This window comes from Nomascus leucogenys, chromosome 13, assembly GCF_006542625.1.
Source record: "Nomascus leucogenys isolate Asia chromosome 13, Asia_NLE_v1, whole genome shotgun sequence".
Lineage (NCBI taxonomy): Eukaryota > Metazoa > Chordata > Mammalia > Primates > Hylobatidae > Nomascus > Nomascus leucogenys.
Genome location: NC_044393.1, coordinates 99,102,919 through 99,115,489, shown reverse-complemented (window position 1 = coordinate 99,115,489; position 12,571 = coordinate 99,102,919). Strand labels below are relative to the sequence as shown.

The 12,571-nt window shown below is 59.4% G+C and overlaps 1 protein-coding gene across 4 annotated transcripts in view; it reads left to right on the top strand.

Moving 5' to 3' along the window:
* The first annotated feature begins 4,839 nt into the window (after window positions 1–4,839).
* The window catches only part of KCNH2 (potassium voltage-gated channel subfamily H member 2), a 34,103-nt gene continuing 26,371 nt past the window's right edge, over window positions 4,840–12,571 (top strand). For 3 of the 4 annotated variants that reach the window (XM_030826148.1, XM_030826147.1, XM_030826150.1), the window contains exons 1-2: window positions 4,840–5,376; window positions 8,273–8,503. In XM_030826148.1, the coding sequence (XP_030682008.1) occupies window positions 5,301–5,376; window positions 8,273–8,503 (307 nt within the window). In that variant the 5' untranslated portion in view covers window positions 4,840–5,300. Of the gene's footprint in view, window positions 5,377–7,055; window positions 8,190–8,272; window positions 8,504–12,571 lie in introns of those variants that run through there. The other variant, XM_030826149.1, reaches the window with a different exon arrangement.

Here is a 12,571-nt window from a genome sequence, read left to right as displayed (position 1 = left end):
AGCAGATAAAATGGGAGATTGATCAGTCTCGGGGGCTTCTATCTTGTCCTAAGGGGTCTCCTGCACCACTTATTTTTAGTCTGATATAAATATGCAGGATGGATCATGGTGCTATTTGTGGAGTAACCATTGGCTCCAAGTGCACCCAGGATGAGAGAGCAGAGGCAGGAGGTGGAGGTGAAGATGGCTATTGAGGAGAAACGGAGGAACCACTCATGGGTGGGTGTGTTGCTGTGTGGAATTAAGGAATCACTCACTGCTAGAGCTGGAAGGGATCTCAGAGATCAGCTTGTTTGGTCTCCTCATTTTACAGGTAAGGCAAGTGAGATTTAGTGGTACTCCTAAAGTTACACAACAAATGGGCCCTGTTCCATCACCTCTGACCTGGTTCAAGTGTTGGGCATCTCTCCCTTGGACTATTGTATTTCTCTATGTGGCAGATGATATTTTCCCAAGGTGGTCGTGCCAATACAATATGCTTTTCTTCCAGTGTGACAGCAACACCCCTCCACTGAGAGGTGGGGGTCTGTGTTTGTTCTCCTTGCATCTGATGGGCCATGATTACAGCAGAAGTTGTTTTATGTGATTTTTTAAGGCTAAGTTACTCAAGCAGATACAGCTGCTGACTGGTCTTCTCTTGGGACACTGGCCCTTGGAACACAGCCTTCATGCTGTGAGGGAGCCAAGTGGCCACACAGAAGGGCTTCGTGTACCTGTCTGGCCCCAGTCCTAGCTGAGGTCCCAGCCAACAGCCAGCACGAACCACCAAACGTAAGTAGATGAATCTTCCAGTCTCTAGTTTGGAGTAAAGCAGAGAAAAGTGGTCCTGGTGGAAACTACCCCAGTTGCAAATCCATGAGCAAAATATATCCAATTAAGCCACTGGATCTTGGGATGGCTGTTATGCAGCAATAGGTAATGGAAAAACCTCATATCCACCTCATTTTCTCCAAACTATTATACACGTTTCATTCAATCAACAAACCTTTCTTGGATACCTACTCTTTGCCAGGGTCTGTACAAAGACAGACAGAATATTTACATTCATGGATTCTGCATTCAGCTGCCACTACTGTTTCCTTACTGTTTTCTGCCACTACTGTGTCCCCCTTGCAGACAGAATAAAATTCATAGTCCTCAGCCCTCTGCAAATGGTGCCAGCCTGCTGCTCCACTGCCACCACATCAAATTATTTTGTCCCCAGACCCAATCTCCATTCTCCTTTCTTTATATATCCTTATGTTGTCTCTTCTATCTGCAATGCTTCTGCCCTGCCCCATCTCCAACCTTCAAGGACCTGCTCTGAAATCTCCTTCCCTGGCAAGGCCCTCCAAGACTCCTCCAGTTGAAATTAACCAACACCTCCTCGTAATCCCACAGCACTGACTGCAGACTGCAGTTTCTGTCTGCCCACCGTCTCCCTCAAAACTCACTAGACTGTGAATCCCTGGAGGAGGGATCCTGGCTTATCCCTCTTGTCCCCCAGCAGTGTCTGGCACAGGGCCCAGTACTTAGAAAGCCCCCAGTAAACACTTGTCGATGCAACTAGTAGCAGAACCAGAATTAGAAGTCAGATCTCCTGAATCCTAGTCTCCAGGGCCTTACTTGCTTCTTTTGACACCACAAAGGCAGGGAAAATGACCCACCAAAGGTGGGGATCAGTTTATCCAGAGAAGACCTTGGAATGGACCAGGGGTTGGTGGGATTGCTACATGTGGAGCTGCAGAGGGCGATGAGTGAAGAGCGTCCTGGCTCCTGGCTAGGGGTTTCAGGCGGGTTCCTTCCTTCCATCCTTTCTTCCTTCTTTCTTTCCTTCCTACTTCCCTTCTTTCTATCAATATGCCCTGATCATCCACTTCTGGAGGGGAAACATGCTGTTTCTTTGATTGTTTTCTCCTCCAACTCCAGTTCATATCTGAAAAAAATCTCTATTCTGGGGACCCAGTTGCACAGAAAAACAAAAAACCCCACCATGTTCAAGCATCAAGGGACCTGCTCACGCTGTTCTTCCTCCCCCAGGGTTTCCCAGGAACCATTGCTCTGTAAGCTGTCTCTCCTGTGCCCAACCGACTGGAACTGCTTCCCAGTCCCCTGTGGGTAACCCCAGGCTCTCCTGGGCCTGACTTTGATGGTGTCTTGCCCAGCCCGCTCCTTGGGGGACCTCTGGCAGAGCGGGCTTCCATTTCTCTTTTTCCTTCCAGGATGTCCTGGCTCCATGCCTTCGGACTGAGCAGGAGCAGAGAGCAGGGTGGGCAGGATGCTTTCTGCAGACTTTTCTCCCTAAAGTCTTTCTTTCTGGGAGCTGGGAGGAGCCTGGATATCTCACTGTAGCCTCTCTCTTCCCTCAGTCACAGGCAGGGTGCGGGAGAGCTCTTCCCAGGAATGGTCTCTGAAATGGCTCTTGGAGCTGAGATGGGGGTGGGGCAGATTCTAGAGGCTTAACAGCCCAGCTCTTGGTATTAGGGTTGGGCACTTTTCTCTTTGTCCCAGATCTGGGGGTAGCAGAGGTGGGAAGTTGATGGCAGTGGGGACTTCTCCATCAGCTCATCTGAGGCCCAGAAATGTTGCTTTGGGGAGAGCTTGCCCCCTCTCACAGCTTCTCTTCCTCAGCTCAATTCTTGAGTGTGGGGGCGGCTAAGTGGGTCTGCCTTCAGGCTCTACCCTGAGCCTCCAAGGAAGTCAGAAATCTACATTCGGTTTTGACTTCTGAGTATGTGGAGTGGGCTTGGGGGAGAGAGGGAGAGGTCTGTCTCTCCTCATCTTGAGGGAGCAGCTCTCTTCTTGCCTCTGTGCACAGAAGGAGGGCTATGCTGTGCCTGGGCTCCTCTCTGTTTGGGAGGATGAAGGGCTCCTCTGACTCCTTTGTCTTCTCTTTGGGATAAGAGCAGAGGCCTGCCCCAGCAACATGGGTACAGGAGTGGAGGACAGCTGGCCAGCTCAGATGAGTGGCTCCTTCCCTTCAGGGCCTAGCTCTCCCTCTCCCTTGGTCTGGAGAGAGGGGGAGGCTACAGATGTCCCTTTCCCTTCTCGCTCTCCCATGCCCATTCTCAGCTGCTGGCCTTTGCTCACTTTCTCTCCATGCCCTGGCCTGGACAGGAGGACACTTCACTCACACATGAATCATCCTGGATTCATGGCAGGCAACCCAGCAGCCAGGGATGGCCATGGGGTGGGGTGGGGGCTGGGCCAGTCATGGACTAGGTTCTACCCGGAACCCAGATGTGTTGATGCACCTGATGCCAAGTGATACACCAAGGAGGAGTAGCTTGTGCTGTGGAAGGCCCTGGGCCCCCTGGGGGGTGAGTGAGGAAACTGCTGGCAGTGGAGAGGGCCTAAGGAATAACTGCACAGGCAAGAGCCTCTGGACTTTTTTAGCATCAGCTGGTGGAGCCACCTCCTTCTCTCCCACTGGCTGCCTCCCTGAGTCACTGCCCACCCACCAGCAAATAAAAAAGAGTGTCATCTGCTGGCCAGTGGCCCCATTTGGCCCTAGTGTTTGCATCTTTTTGCTCCTGGGTGGAAGGTGAGAGTCCGGGTAGGGTGGTCTCACCACGACAGTTCTTTCTGCGCCTTCCTTCTTCGGGACTCCGCTTCCTTCCCTGCCCTTTGTTCTTCCCCTCCCCCCATGATGGTTCTCGCTGGTGACAAGACCCAGCCCCTGCTCCAAGGACAGAGGCAGCTGCAAGCCCTCAGGAGCCCCCACATGGCCCCATCCATCTAGACAGGTCTCTGATCCGGCTGCAGGGAGGGGACCCTCGGCTGTTCAGCTGCGACTCCTCCCTCCCCGCCCGCCCACTCAGCTGTCAACACTCGCCTCCCCGCCCTGGCCTTCCCGGGGCCCTGCCTGACTGCAAAGTCCGAGGACATTGCGCCCGGAGACCCTCACTCAGACCCATGCAGGCGATGAGCAGGCGGCGGGCAGACACCCCGCCTGCCCTTGAGCATCCCTAGGCCTCCTTGCCTAAATAAGGGAGCCGCAGCTGGAGGAGCCAGCTGGCCGGGGGGGAGGGGCCTGCGGCTGGGCCAGGGCTTTCCGAGGGGCTGGGCCGCGGCCGCCGCCGCAGGGCCCCGAGCCCGCCGATTGGGCGTGCAAGGCTGGCCCCTGGCTGCCGGGGGAGGGCGGGCCGCTCGCACACGGGGATCCCCCGGTTGGAACCTCGCGCTCAGGGACCTCTCTTTGATCCTGCAGCTAGGAGGCCGCAACTGCTGTCAGAATGTCCCTCTGTGCGGCTCCTATGCAGAGCCCCACAGAGGGCTCTCTCTCTCTCTCTCTCTCTGTCTGTGGGTGTGTGTGTGTGTGTGGTGTGTGTGTGTGTGTGTGTGTGTGTGTTGGGGCAGGGGGCGTGCCCCAAGTTTCACCCTCCCTTATTTCAGATCTCTGCTGGTCTGGGGCCTCCAGATTGTCTTGCTTTTCCTATTTCCAGGGTCTCCCTCGACCCCGGGCTCGTCTTCGAGGGCCCAGGCCTTGCCCCGGTCACCCACAGTAGGCACTGAGCGCATGCTGTGTATACCAAGCTAGTGCTCGGGGTGGTGGGGAACCAGGGCATAAGGACCCGCCGTTTCCCTTCAAATCAGGTTTCTTAGCCGCTAATCTGGGGTGGGGGTGGAATCCCTTCCCCCCCTTCCGGCCGCCTACAAGCCGGCCATGGCACCTGTCCTCACAGTTCCCCCTGCCTAAGGGTCCCTTCCCCCTCTGGGCGCGCGAGTCCCGGGGGCTCCTTGGCAGAGCGAGGGGCTGGCGCTGGGGGAGCACTCGGCGCGGCTCAGCCAATGGGAAGGGCGGGCGCGCGCCGTGGGGCGGGCGAGGGGGGAGAGGGCGGCGCTGCGGGCGCGCGGCAGGCGGGAGGGGGCCGGGAGGCGGGGGCCGGAGCCGGAGGGGCGCGCGCCGCATTAACCCTTCCGCGGCCGGGCCGAGCCGCAGGCGCTGCCCGAGCCGCGGGCGCTGGAGCGGCTGTCGGCGCGGCGGCAGGCGGGAGCCAGGAGCCCGGGGCTCGGGCGGGCGGAGCGCAGCGCGAGGACGCGGCGGAGCGGGCCCCGCGGCTCGGCGGGGGCCGGCAGACAGGTGTGCCGGCGGCGGGCGGCTCGCGCTCAGGCGGCTCCAGGCCGGGCCCGGGGTCCGGAGCGGGTAGCCGGGAGCCGAGCGAGGACCCGGCGCCCGCAGTCCAGTCTTGGCCCCGCCCGTGCTCGGCTTGGCCGCGGGGTGCGGGGACCACGGCCCGGCCGGGCCACCCGAAGCCTAGTGCTGGGCCGGGCCGGGCCGGGGTGGGTGGGGGCCCGCCCGGCCCGCCCATGGGCTCAGGATGCCGGTGCGGAGGGGCCACGTCGCGCCGCAGAACACCTTCCTGGACACCATCATCCGCAAGTTTGAGGGCCAGAGTGAGTGGGGGAGGGGGCTGAGCGGGGAGGGGGCTCTGGGGGCGGGCCGAGCTCTTCCGAGTGTGGATGGGGGGGCGTGCCCGGGCCGTGTGCATCGCCAAGTGCGAGTCAATGGGGCCTGGTGGGCCCCAGGCTTTGGCGAGGGGGCGGCGGGGGCAAGGCTTGGTGCACCGGGGCCGTGGGCACCGGGCCAAAGGGTTTGGGGTTGGGGCTTGGGGCGGGAAACTCAGCTCAGGCTTTTGGGATCGGAGTGTGTGTGACACGCTGAGTGTGCAGGGAAGGGATGTGGGATGGAGTGTGCAGGTGTCCCCAACTCTGGGTGCCTGGACGTGGATGGGGCTGTGTGCAAGGGCATAAGAGTGTGTATGACCCAAACCCTGGGATCCCAGCGCGCACGCTGATCTTGCCAGGTCTTGACTGTGTTGTGCCTGAAGGACTGAAAAGCCGTGGATGCAGGGTCAGCCCATAATCTCTTCTTGTGTGTGCTGTGTGTATATGACCGAGTCCATGTGTCACCCATGAGTTAGACCCTGTATGGGCGGTGGGGAGGTGTCTTTGACAAGGCTGCGAGCTTGTCGGCTCTGTGGAGATAGGGTGTCCTGGGGCTAGAGCTGGGCTTTGAGGGTAAGCAGCTCTCTGTGGTACCCCCAAGTTGTGGGTTTTCTTGCCCTGGGCACTGTCACCTAATTCCCTTATGGGGACCGGGAGTACAGCACCCCTAATGCCTGCCTGGTAGGGAGGCTTCTAGAAGGGTCCCAGATTAGGCAAATGTCCTGGGTGTGGGTTTGCACCCAAGCAGCATTCATGTGCCTGTCCCTAAGGTTGCATGAGCCACTGTGGGTGTGACTGCCAAGGGCCCTGGGAGTTGGGAGAGGATGACATTCCTTGCCCATGACCCCGTGAGCACAGGACAACGCGTGCTTGTAACGGTGGTTGGGGGAAGGAGGGGTCAGTCCGATGGTCAGTATTGTGTGAAGCGGAGGAACAAGATGATCCTGAGGGGGTGGAGACAGTGACACTGGTTGAGGGCCTCCCTGAGAGGTAGGGGTGGGCCCAGGGGGAGGCTGTGGGCGGGCCCACGGGGAGGCTGGGATGGATGTAGGGGGGTGCTGGCTTCTAGCCCTACCTTTGCCACTGACTGCCATGTGACCTTGAGTGACTCTTCCCTCTTTGGGTCTCAGTTTCCAGGTCTGTGGAGGAGGGGCAGGCTTTCTGTCCCATCCCTGTATTCCAGGATCTCAGTGAAGGGTGTGTGGGGGGGTGAGGCATGCCTTCGAAGAAACTTGCTCTTCTCTCCCAGGCCTGGCAGGACAAGGGGTGGTTTTTCTTCTATGAAGCTGGGGTGTGTGGCTGGGCCTCTGGACTGCCCTGGACTGTGGCAGAGCTGGAGGCTGAGTTAGGGGGTCTTTTCAGGTGACAGGAAGCCCTGACTCCTGGAATTGATGGCTGCTTGGGAGGTCTGGGGGGCCTTGGGAACTGGCCAAAAGATGACCCAGTTCCAAAAGGCAACTTTCTAGGGGCCAGGGGAAGGGAGAACCAAGAAAGGTGGGAGGAGGCCAAGTCCCGATGGCCTGGGCCTACCTCAGGGTGCCCTGCTGCAGCCCAGCCTTGCACGTAGGATTGTCTAGGGCTGCAACCTGAGGGCTATGCCTGCTGGGGAGGGAAGGGGAGGGGAGGGGAGGGGGAGAATTCCAACTGCTACTGAAAGCCCCAGCATTAAAGGCCAAAGTGGCCGGAAACTTCTGTTTATGAAAAGCTCTTATCCCAGGAGCATCTTGCCTGGCACAGGTGAGGCAGCTGCCTGCCTGCTGCTCACTCACCAGCCTGGCTTCTCTGGGCAGGCCTGGAGTCGGGGAGCCAAGTCTGGCCGAAATGGAACCATGGGGGTGCTCATCCAAGATGAGGCCAAACTGAGGAAGGCCTCACATCCCTGGGCAGGTCCCCTTTCTTGGGTCTGTTTTCCTACAAGTGGGGCCAAAGTCTCAGGCCCCTCCCAGGCTCCAGGTGTTTCCAGGGTTTGGAGCTGCAGGTCCCTCTCTTTGCTTCCTATGACCTTGGGCTTCTGCCTGTGACCCTCAGCTTATTCTGCCTCTGGCAGACCAAGGTTCAAAAGCTGGCGCTGTCATTTACAAGCTGCAAGACTTGGGCATGGTGCCGAACTTCTCTGGAGCCTTGGTTTCTTCATCTGTAAAAGGAGGATAATGACACCTACCTTATGGGGTTGTCAGAGGACCAAATGAGATGCAGCGTCCTAGGTGTTCAACGTGTAACTTCCCTCATCCTCTCTGGCACACCCACCCCTCAGCTCCTGACTGCCCTTGGGGCGGGGGGTGGTGTGCAGAAGTTCTAGGGGGTACTGACCTGGTAGGATCCTCAGATAATTGGGGAGTGATTTCCTAGGGAGCCTCAGGATAAGGAGTGGCTCAGGGAGCGCCCCCCAGTCTGGAGAGCAGGGAAATTAAAAGCAGAATCCAGAGAGCCGGTGCAAAGGGAATCCTGGCCGCCATCTCTGGCCTTTCCCAGGCTCCCTCTCTAGGCCCAGTGTTTATCCCTCCGCCGCGGCTGCTGACACGCGTTGCTGACACCCGCCAGGCTGGCCTCAGCCTCGGGCATGGAGTAGGCGGCGGGCTGCTGGCGGCCTGCCCGGGGGAAGCCACGCAGCCAGCCCGCGGGCCAGGCGGAGGAGGGGGCGCGCCGCGCGGCCGGGCCAGCCAGGCACCTGTATCCGGGCACACGCACAGCTGCGTTCGCCCCCTGCTGGGGACCCCAGTCCCAGCCATGCTTCCTGTGGCGGGGCGTCCCCGGGCGGCTGTGTGAGTGGAGAATGTGGGGAAGGGCTGGGAGTCTCCGAGGTTGGGGTCCCCGCTCACGCGCACTTTCCTCCCCGCCCCCCTAGGCCGTAAGTTCATCATCGCCAACGCTCGGGTGGAGAACTGCGCCGTCATCTACTGCAACGACGGCTTCTGCGAGCTGTGCGGCTACTCGCGGGCCGAGGTGATGCAGCGACCCTGCACCTGCGACTTCCTGCACGGGCCGCGCACGCAGCGCCGCGCTGCCGCGCAGATCGCGCAGGCACTGCTGGGCGCCGAGGAGCGCAAAGTGGAGATCGCCTTCTACCGGAAAGATGGTAGGCGCGGGCCGGGGCGGGGTCAAGAGGGGCGGGACCACGGCGAGGGGCAGGGTGCGTGGGGGTGTGGGGGAGGCTGGAGAACGCCCCGAGCCCGGGCAGGGTTCTGTGGGGGTGTGACGCGGGCGGGGGCCCTGCGGTGTGCCTGTGGGAGGCGCCGTTCGGGGCCTGCACCTCACTCTGCTGAGATGGTTTTCAGGAGGGCAAAGGAGTTGCTAGGCTGTGGGTCTGGCTCCTCTGGTCCTTTTTTTTCCCTGGGCAGGTGTGGGCCCCTAGAGCAAGTTGGACTAGAGTTAGACCGAGCTGGGATGGCAGGTACGTGCGTGGATGGAGGTTAAAGGTCAGGCTGGCAGTTGGGCGCTGACCTCCGGGCACAGGCCCCTAGCTACCTTAGGGCAGTTGCTGCCAGGTGACAGGTCTGGGAGATGTCATGGAGGGACAGGAGGGCTGCAGGACTCTGGCTGTCACTGCTGTCCCCCTCCTGCCCTGCGCTTCAACAGCACCTGGGGGAGGTGAGTGCCTCTCCCCGCAACCTCAGTTCCCTTTGTCTCAGCTGTCGAGCGCCCCGCCCTGCCACCCTCTCCTGCGCCAGGTGTCTTTACTCAGCCACCGCCTCCCAGCACAGCTGCTCTGGGCTTCCGGAGAGCGGATAAACAGAGCCCCGGGTGGGGCTGCTCCCACACCGTGAATGCCCTGTTGGGGTGGGCTCAGGTCAGGGCGGGCAGAGCAGGAGGACTGGGGTCCTGTCGGCAGAATCCTGCTGAAGAGGCGGCTCTGGAACGCGTGCAAACCTTGCCGCTTCCTAGCGTGTGTCCCATAAGCATCTACTCAACCCTTGTGAGCCTGGCAGGCACTAGGCTCTTGGAGATGGGCAGGACAGATGAGGCTCCTGCCCTCAGGGAGCTTGTCTCCTGCAGACAGCACGCTCTGCTTTCTGTTTGGGACCAGGCCAGCCAGCCCCATGTGCCAGCCCTGTGTGCTCAGGGTTGGCTGGGGTGGCCCTGCAAAGCCTTGCATACTCCAGGCTGTGCTTTTGCAGGCGTGCACAGTCTGTGGCATTACTGGACGGCACTAGAGGGGGCATGGTCCCTGCACCCTGTGGAAGAAGGTTTGCTCACAGCAAATCAGGGTTCTAACTGGCAGGAGGCAGGGGCTGTGAGACTAGACTCAAACCCTGAAGGCAGTGGATGGTTTCTAGGGGCTAGACACTGGGCCAAATGCTTTACTTCTCTTATCTCATGCACTCTTCACAACCCAGGGAGGTAGACACTACTGTTGTCTTCATTTTGGGAGATGAAGAAACTGAAGTTCACACAGTCACACAGCCAGAAAATAGCAGTTGGGAACGGAGCCCACATCTGTCTGACCAGAGCCCTGTGCGCTCTGTTCTGTCTGTCATATATTGAAAACGACACCAGATAGTTGCAGGTCTATCTGTATGCTGTACATTATCTCATGTGAAATTTTATTTTAAAAGTTTGCCGACCACAGGTGTAATGAAGAGAATAGAACCCGTAAGTTCTGGGTTTGTGTCTAAGACAATGCTGGAAATTATACGCTACTGGACAAGTTGGTTGACTTCCCTGGGCCTGTTTCTACTTCTGGGATAATGTGCCTCGCTTCAGACCTTCACAAGGGTGCTGAGCTTTCTTAAGAGAGTGCCGTGCTCTGTAAACATGGTGCCAGTCCCACTACGATGTAGCTGTGCTGGGGATTTGGCCTCTTGGCAGCAGAGGCCGAGGGCTCTTTCCTTTGGCTGTGGTATGTGTGGAGTGCTCTTAGGTGGAGCTGGCCCTCCCTCCCAGTCTAGGCTGGCCCCTTCTGGGGAGGATGGCCATGGGCCCCCTTCTGGGGAGGAGTTACTGTGGGATCACCTAATCCAGCCCATTCGAGTTGCAGGTGGAAGGACGGAGAAGCAGAGGTCTGATGACCAGTGAATCAGTGGAAGGAGTGGGATTAGAACCCAGATCCCCAGCCCAAGTTCAAATTCGTCCCCTCTCCAGGTTACGACTCCAAAAAATGGGGCCGTGACCCAGAAAACTCTATGCCAGCCATCTGTGTCTGTCCCCTTCTTCACTGTCACCTAGTTTTCATGGGGCTCAGGTGTCTCCTGTTGGCCAACAGGCTGGCCTGGCGCTTGGCCACCTAGGACCCCATGTATCCTGGCATTCTAGGCCTGGGGTGATGCAGACAGATTTCCTCAGCCTCCGCTTCTTCTGCTTTGAAACACTCAGTCCCTCCTGTGATCCCCGGGACCTGGCTTGGGCTGCGTGTGTGCGTGCCTGTGTGTGTACTCACACATGGGCCCAGTAGGGAGGCGGAGGTGAGGAATGCCTGTGCCACCCCTTGTTTCTTTCTGTCCAGGCCTTTCTCAGGGTCTCTGCCTGGGCCAGCCTCGGGTAGGGGGAGCTGGGCAGGAGGTGGAGCCTTCTGCTGGCAGGCGCCTCCGTGGACAGCTGTGCTGTGTTGGTGCCTCTAGCCTTGCTCTGCGCAGTGTCAGGGCCTGGAGCCAGACAGCCCCATTATTTAGTTGCTGGGACTGCTGGGAGGTGGGGAGGCTAGACTGGGGGAGTGTGAGCTGAAGGGAGAGACACGAGGTGCCTGGGGCTCACTGGCCCTGTGCCCCTTGAAGTCAGGCCTGGGATTAAGGTGGAATTGGGGGCAGAGTCCAGTGGTGTGAGGCTGGCTGGCGGTAACATCCCCACAAGGCCCTGGGAAGGCACCCCGGGCAGCAGGTGCTGGCTGGGTCCACACCTGTGCTCCCACATGGCCATGGGGGCTGTGGCTCCTCCTCTGCCAGTCTTCACAGAGTCGCTTCTCTCTGTCCCCCTGCATCCTCTCTGCTCTTTGTTCCTGCCTCTGCTCCCTGCTTCCCTGCCACCATGCTCAGCCAGCCTGACTGTGCCCACCTTCTCGGCTCCTCTCTCACTCCCCACATCTCCCTGCCTTTGTCTTCTGCCGGCCTGGCTGACTCTCTGTCCCTTGGTCTTTATCTCCTCTCTGGTGCCTCCGCCTGTCTTCTTCCCTCGCCTCAGCACCCCGGAACCTTGCTCCTTGCCTCTCTCCCTCTCTCCCATTGTCCCCCACCCCTCGGAGCCTCTATCTGGAAGGCTCTGTCTGGCTGCTCATACCTCCGACTGGCCTGGCCTGGCTCCATGTCCCTGTGTCCCCGGGAGCTTGTATGTGGGTGGGGATGGTGGTGTCTCTGGAGAGGAGTCTATTGGCTTCTCCACTCCAGCTGCAGGCCGGTTGCCATGGTAACAGGGTCAGAGGGCCCCCACTGCAACAGCTGATGCTGCGGCTGTTGGGAGGGGGTGGGGACCTGCTGTCCAGGCCTGCTCCCCAGTGCACTGTGCCTAGGGCCTCAGAGGTGGCCCCATGCCCAGCGGGCTTCCGTCCGTCCCCAGCCTTGGACCCCTTGCACCCCAGGTGCTCCTACAGGCCTCGGACCTCAGACTGCCTTGAAATCCTCAGTACCTCCTGTGATCAGCCCCACTCCTCTGGGCCTCCTGCCCTTCTCCGTCCCCCAAGGCCATCTGTCCTGTCCTCTTCCTCGCCTTTCTCATCTCTTCCTGTGCCCATTCCTTTAAATCAGACACCCTGCTCTGTCACCACCACGCCTCACCTTCTCCTTCATGGCTGACCCCTCCCCAGCTCAGACACCCAGTTTCTGCTTCTTTTCAGCCCCCTAGGTCTGAGCTGAGGATGAAAGAAGCTTTTCCTGGAAGGGGAGCCTTGAGGCTGGGAAGGCAGGTGGGACAGGGGTTGGTGCATAAGTGAGTTTTGTCGTCTTGAGATAGGAGGCAGACCAGAGCGATCCCAGAGGATGGGGCTTAGACACAGGAGAACTTTTCCTGTGGGACTGAAGCTATCAGGGAAGTGCCCTTCATTGTGGGGCAGGGGTGTTCCTATCCTTCTGGCCAAGGCCTGGTGCAGCCTGGAGACAGGGCCAAGTGGGAGAATCTGCAGGGCTGCCAGGTGCAGGCGGGGGTCCATGGGGGCCCTGCCTGCGAGCCAGTTGCCTCTTGCCCTGCAGCACCTTCCCTTCACCTTTCCCTTCTCTAGCTG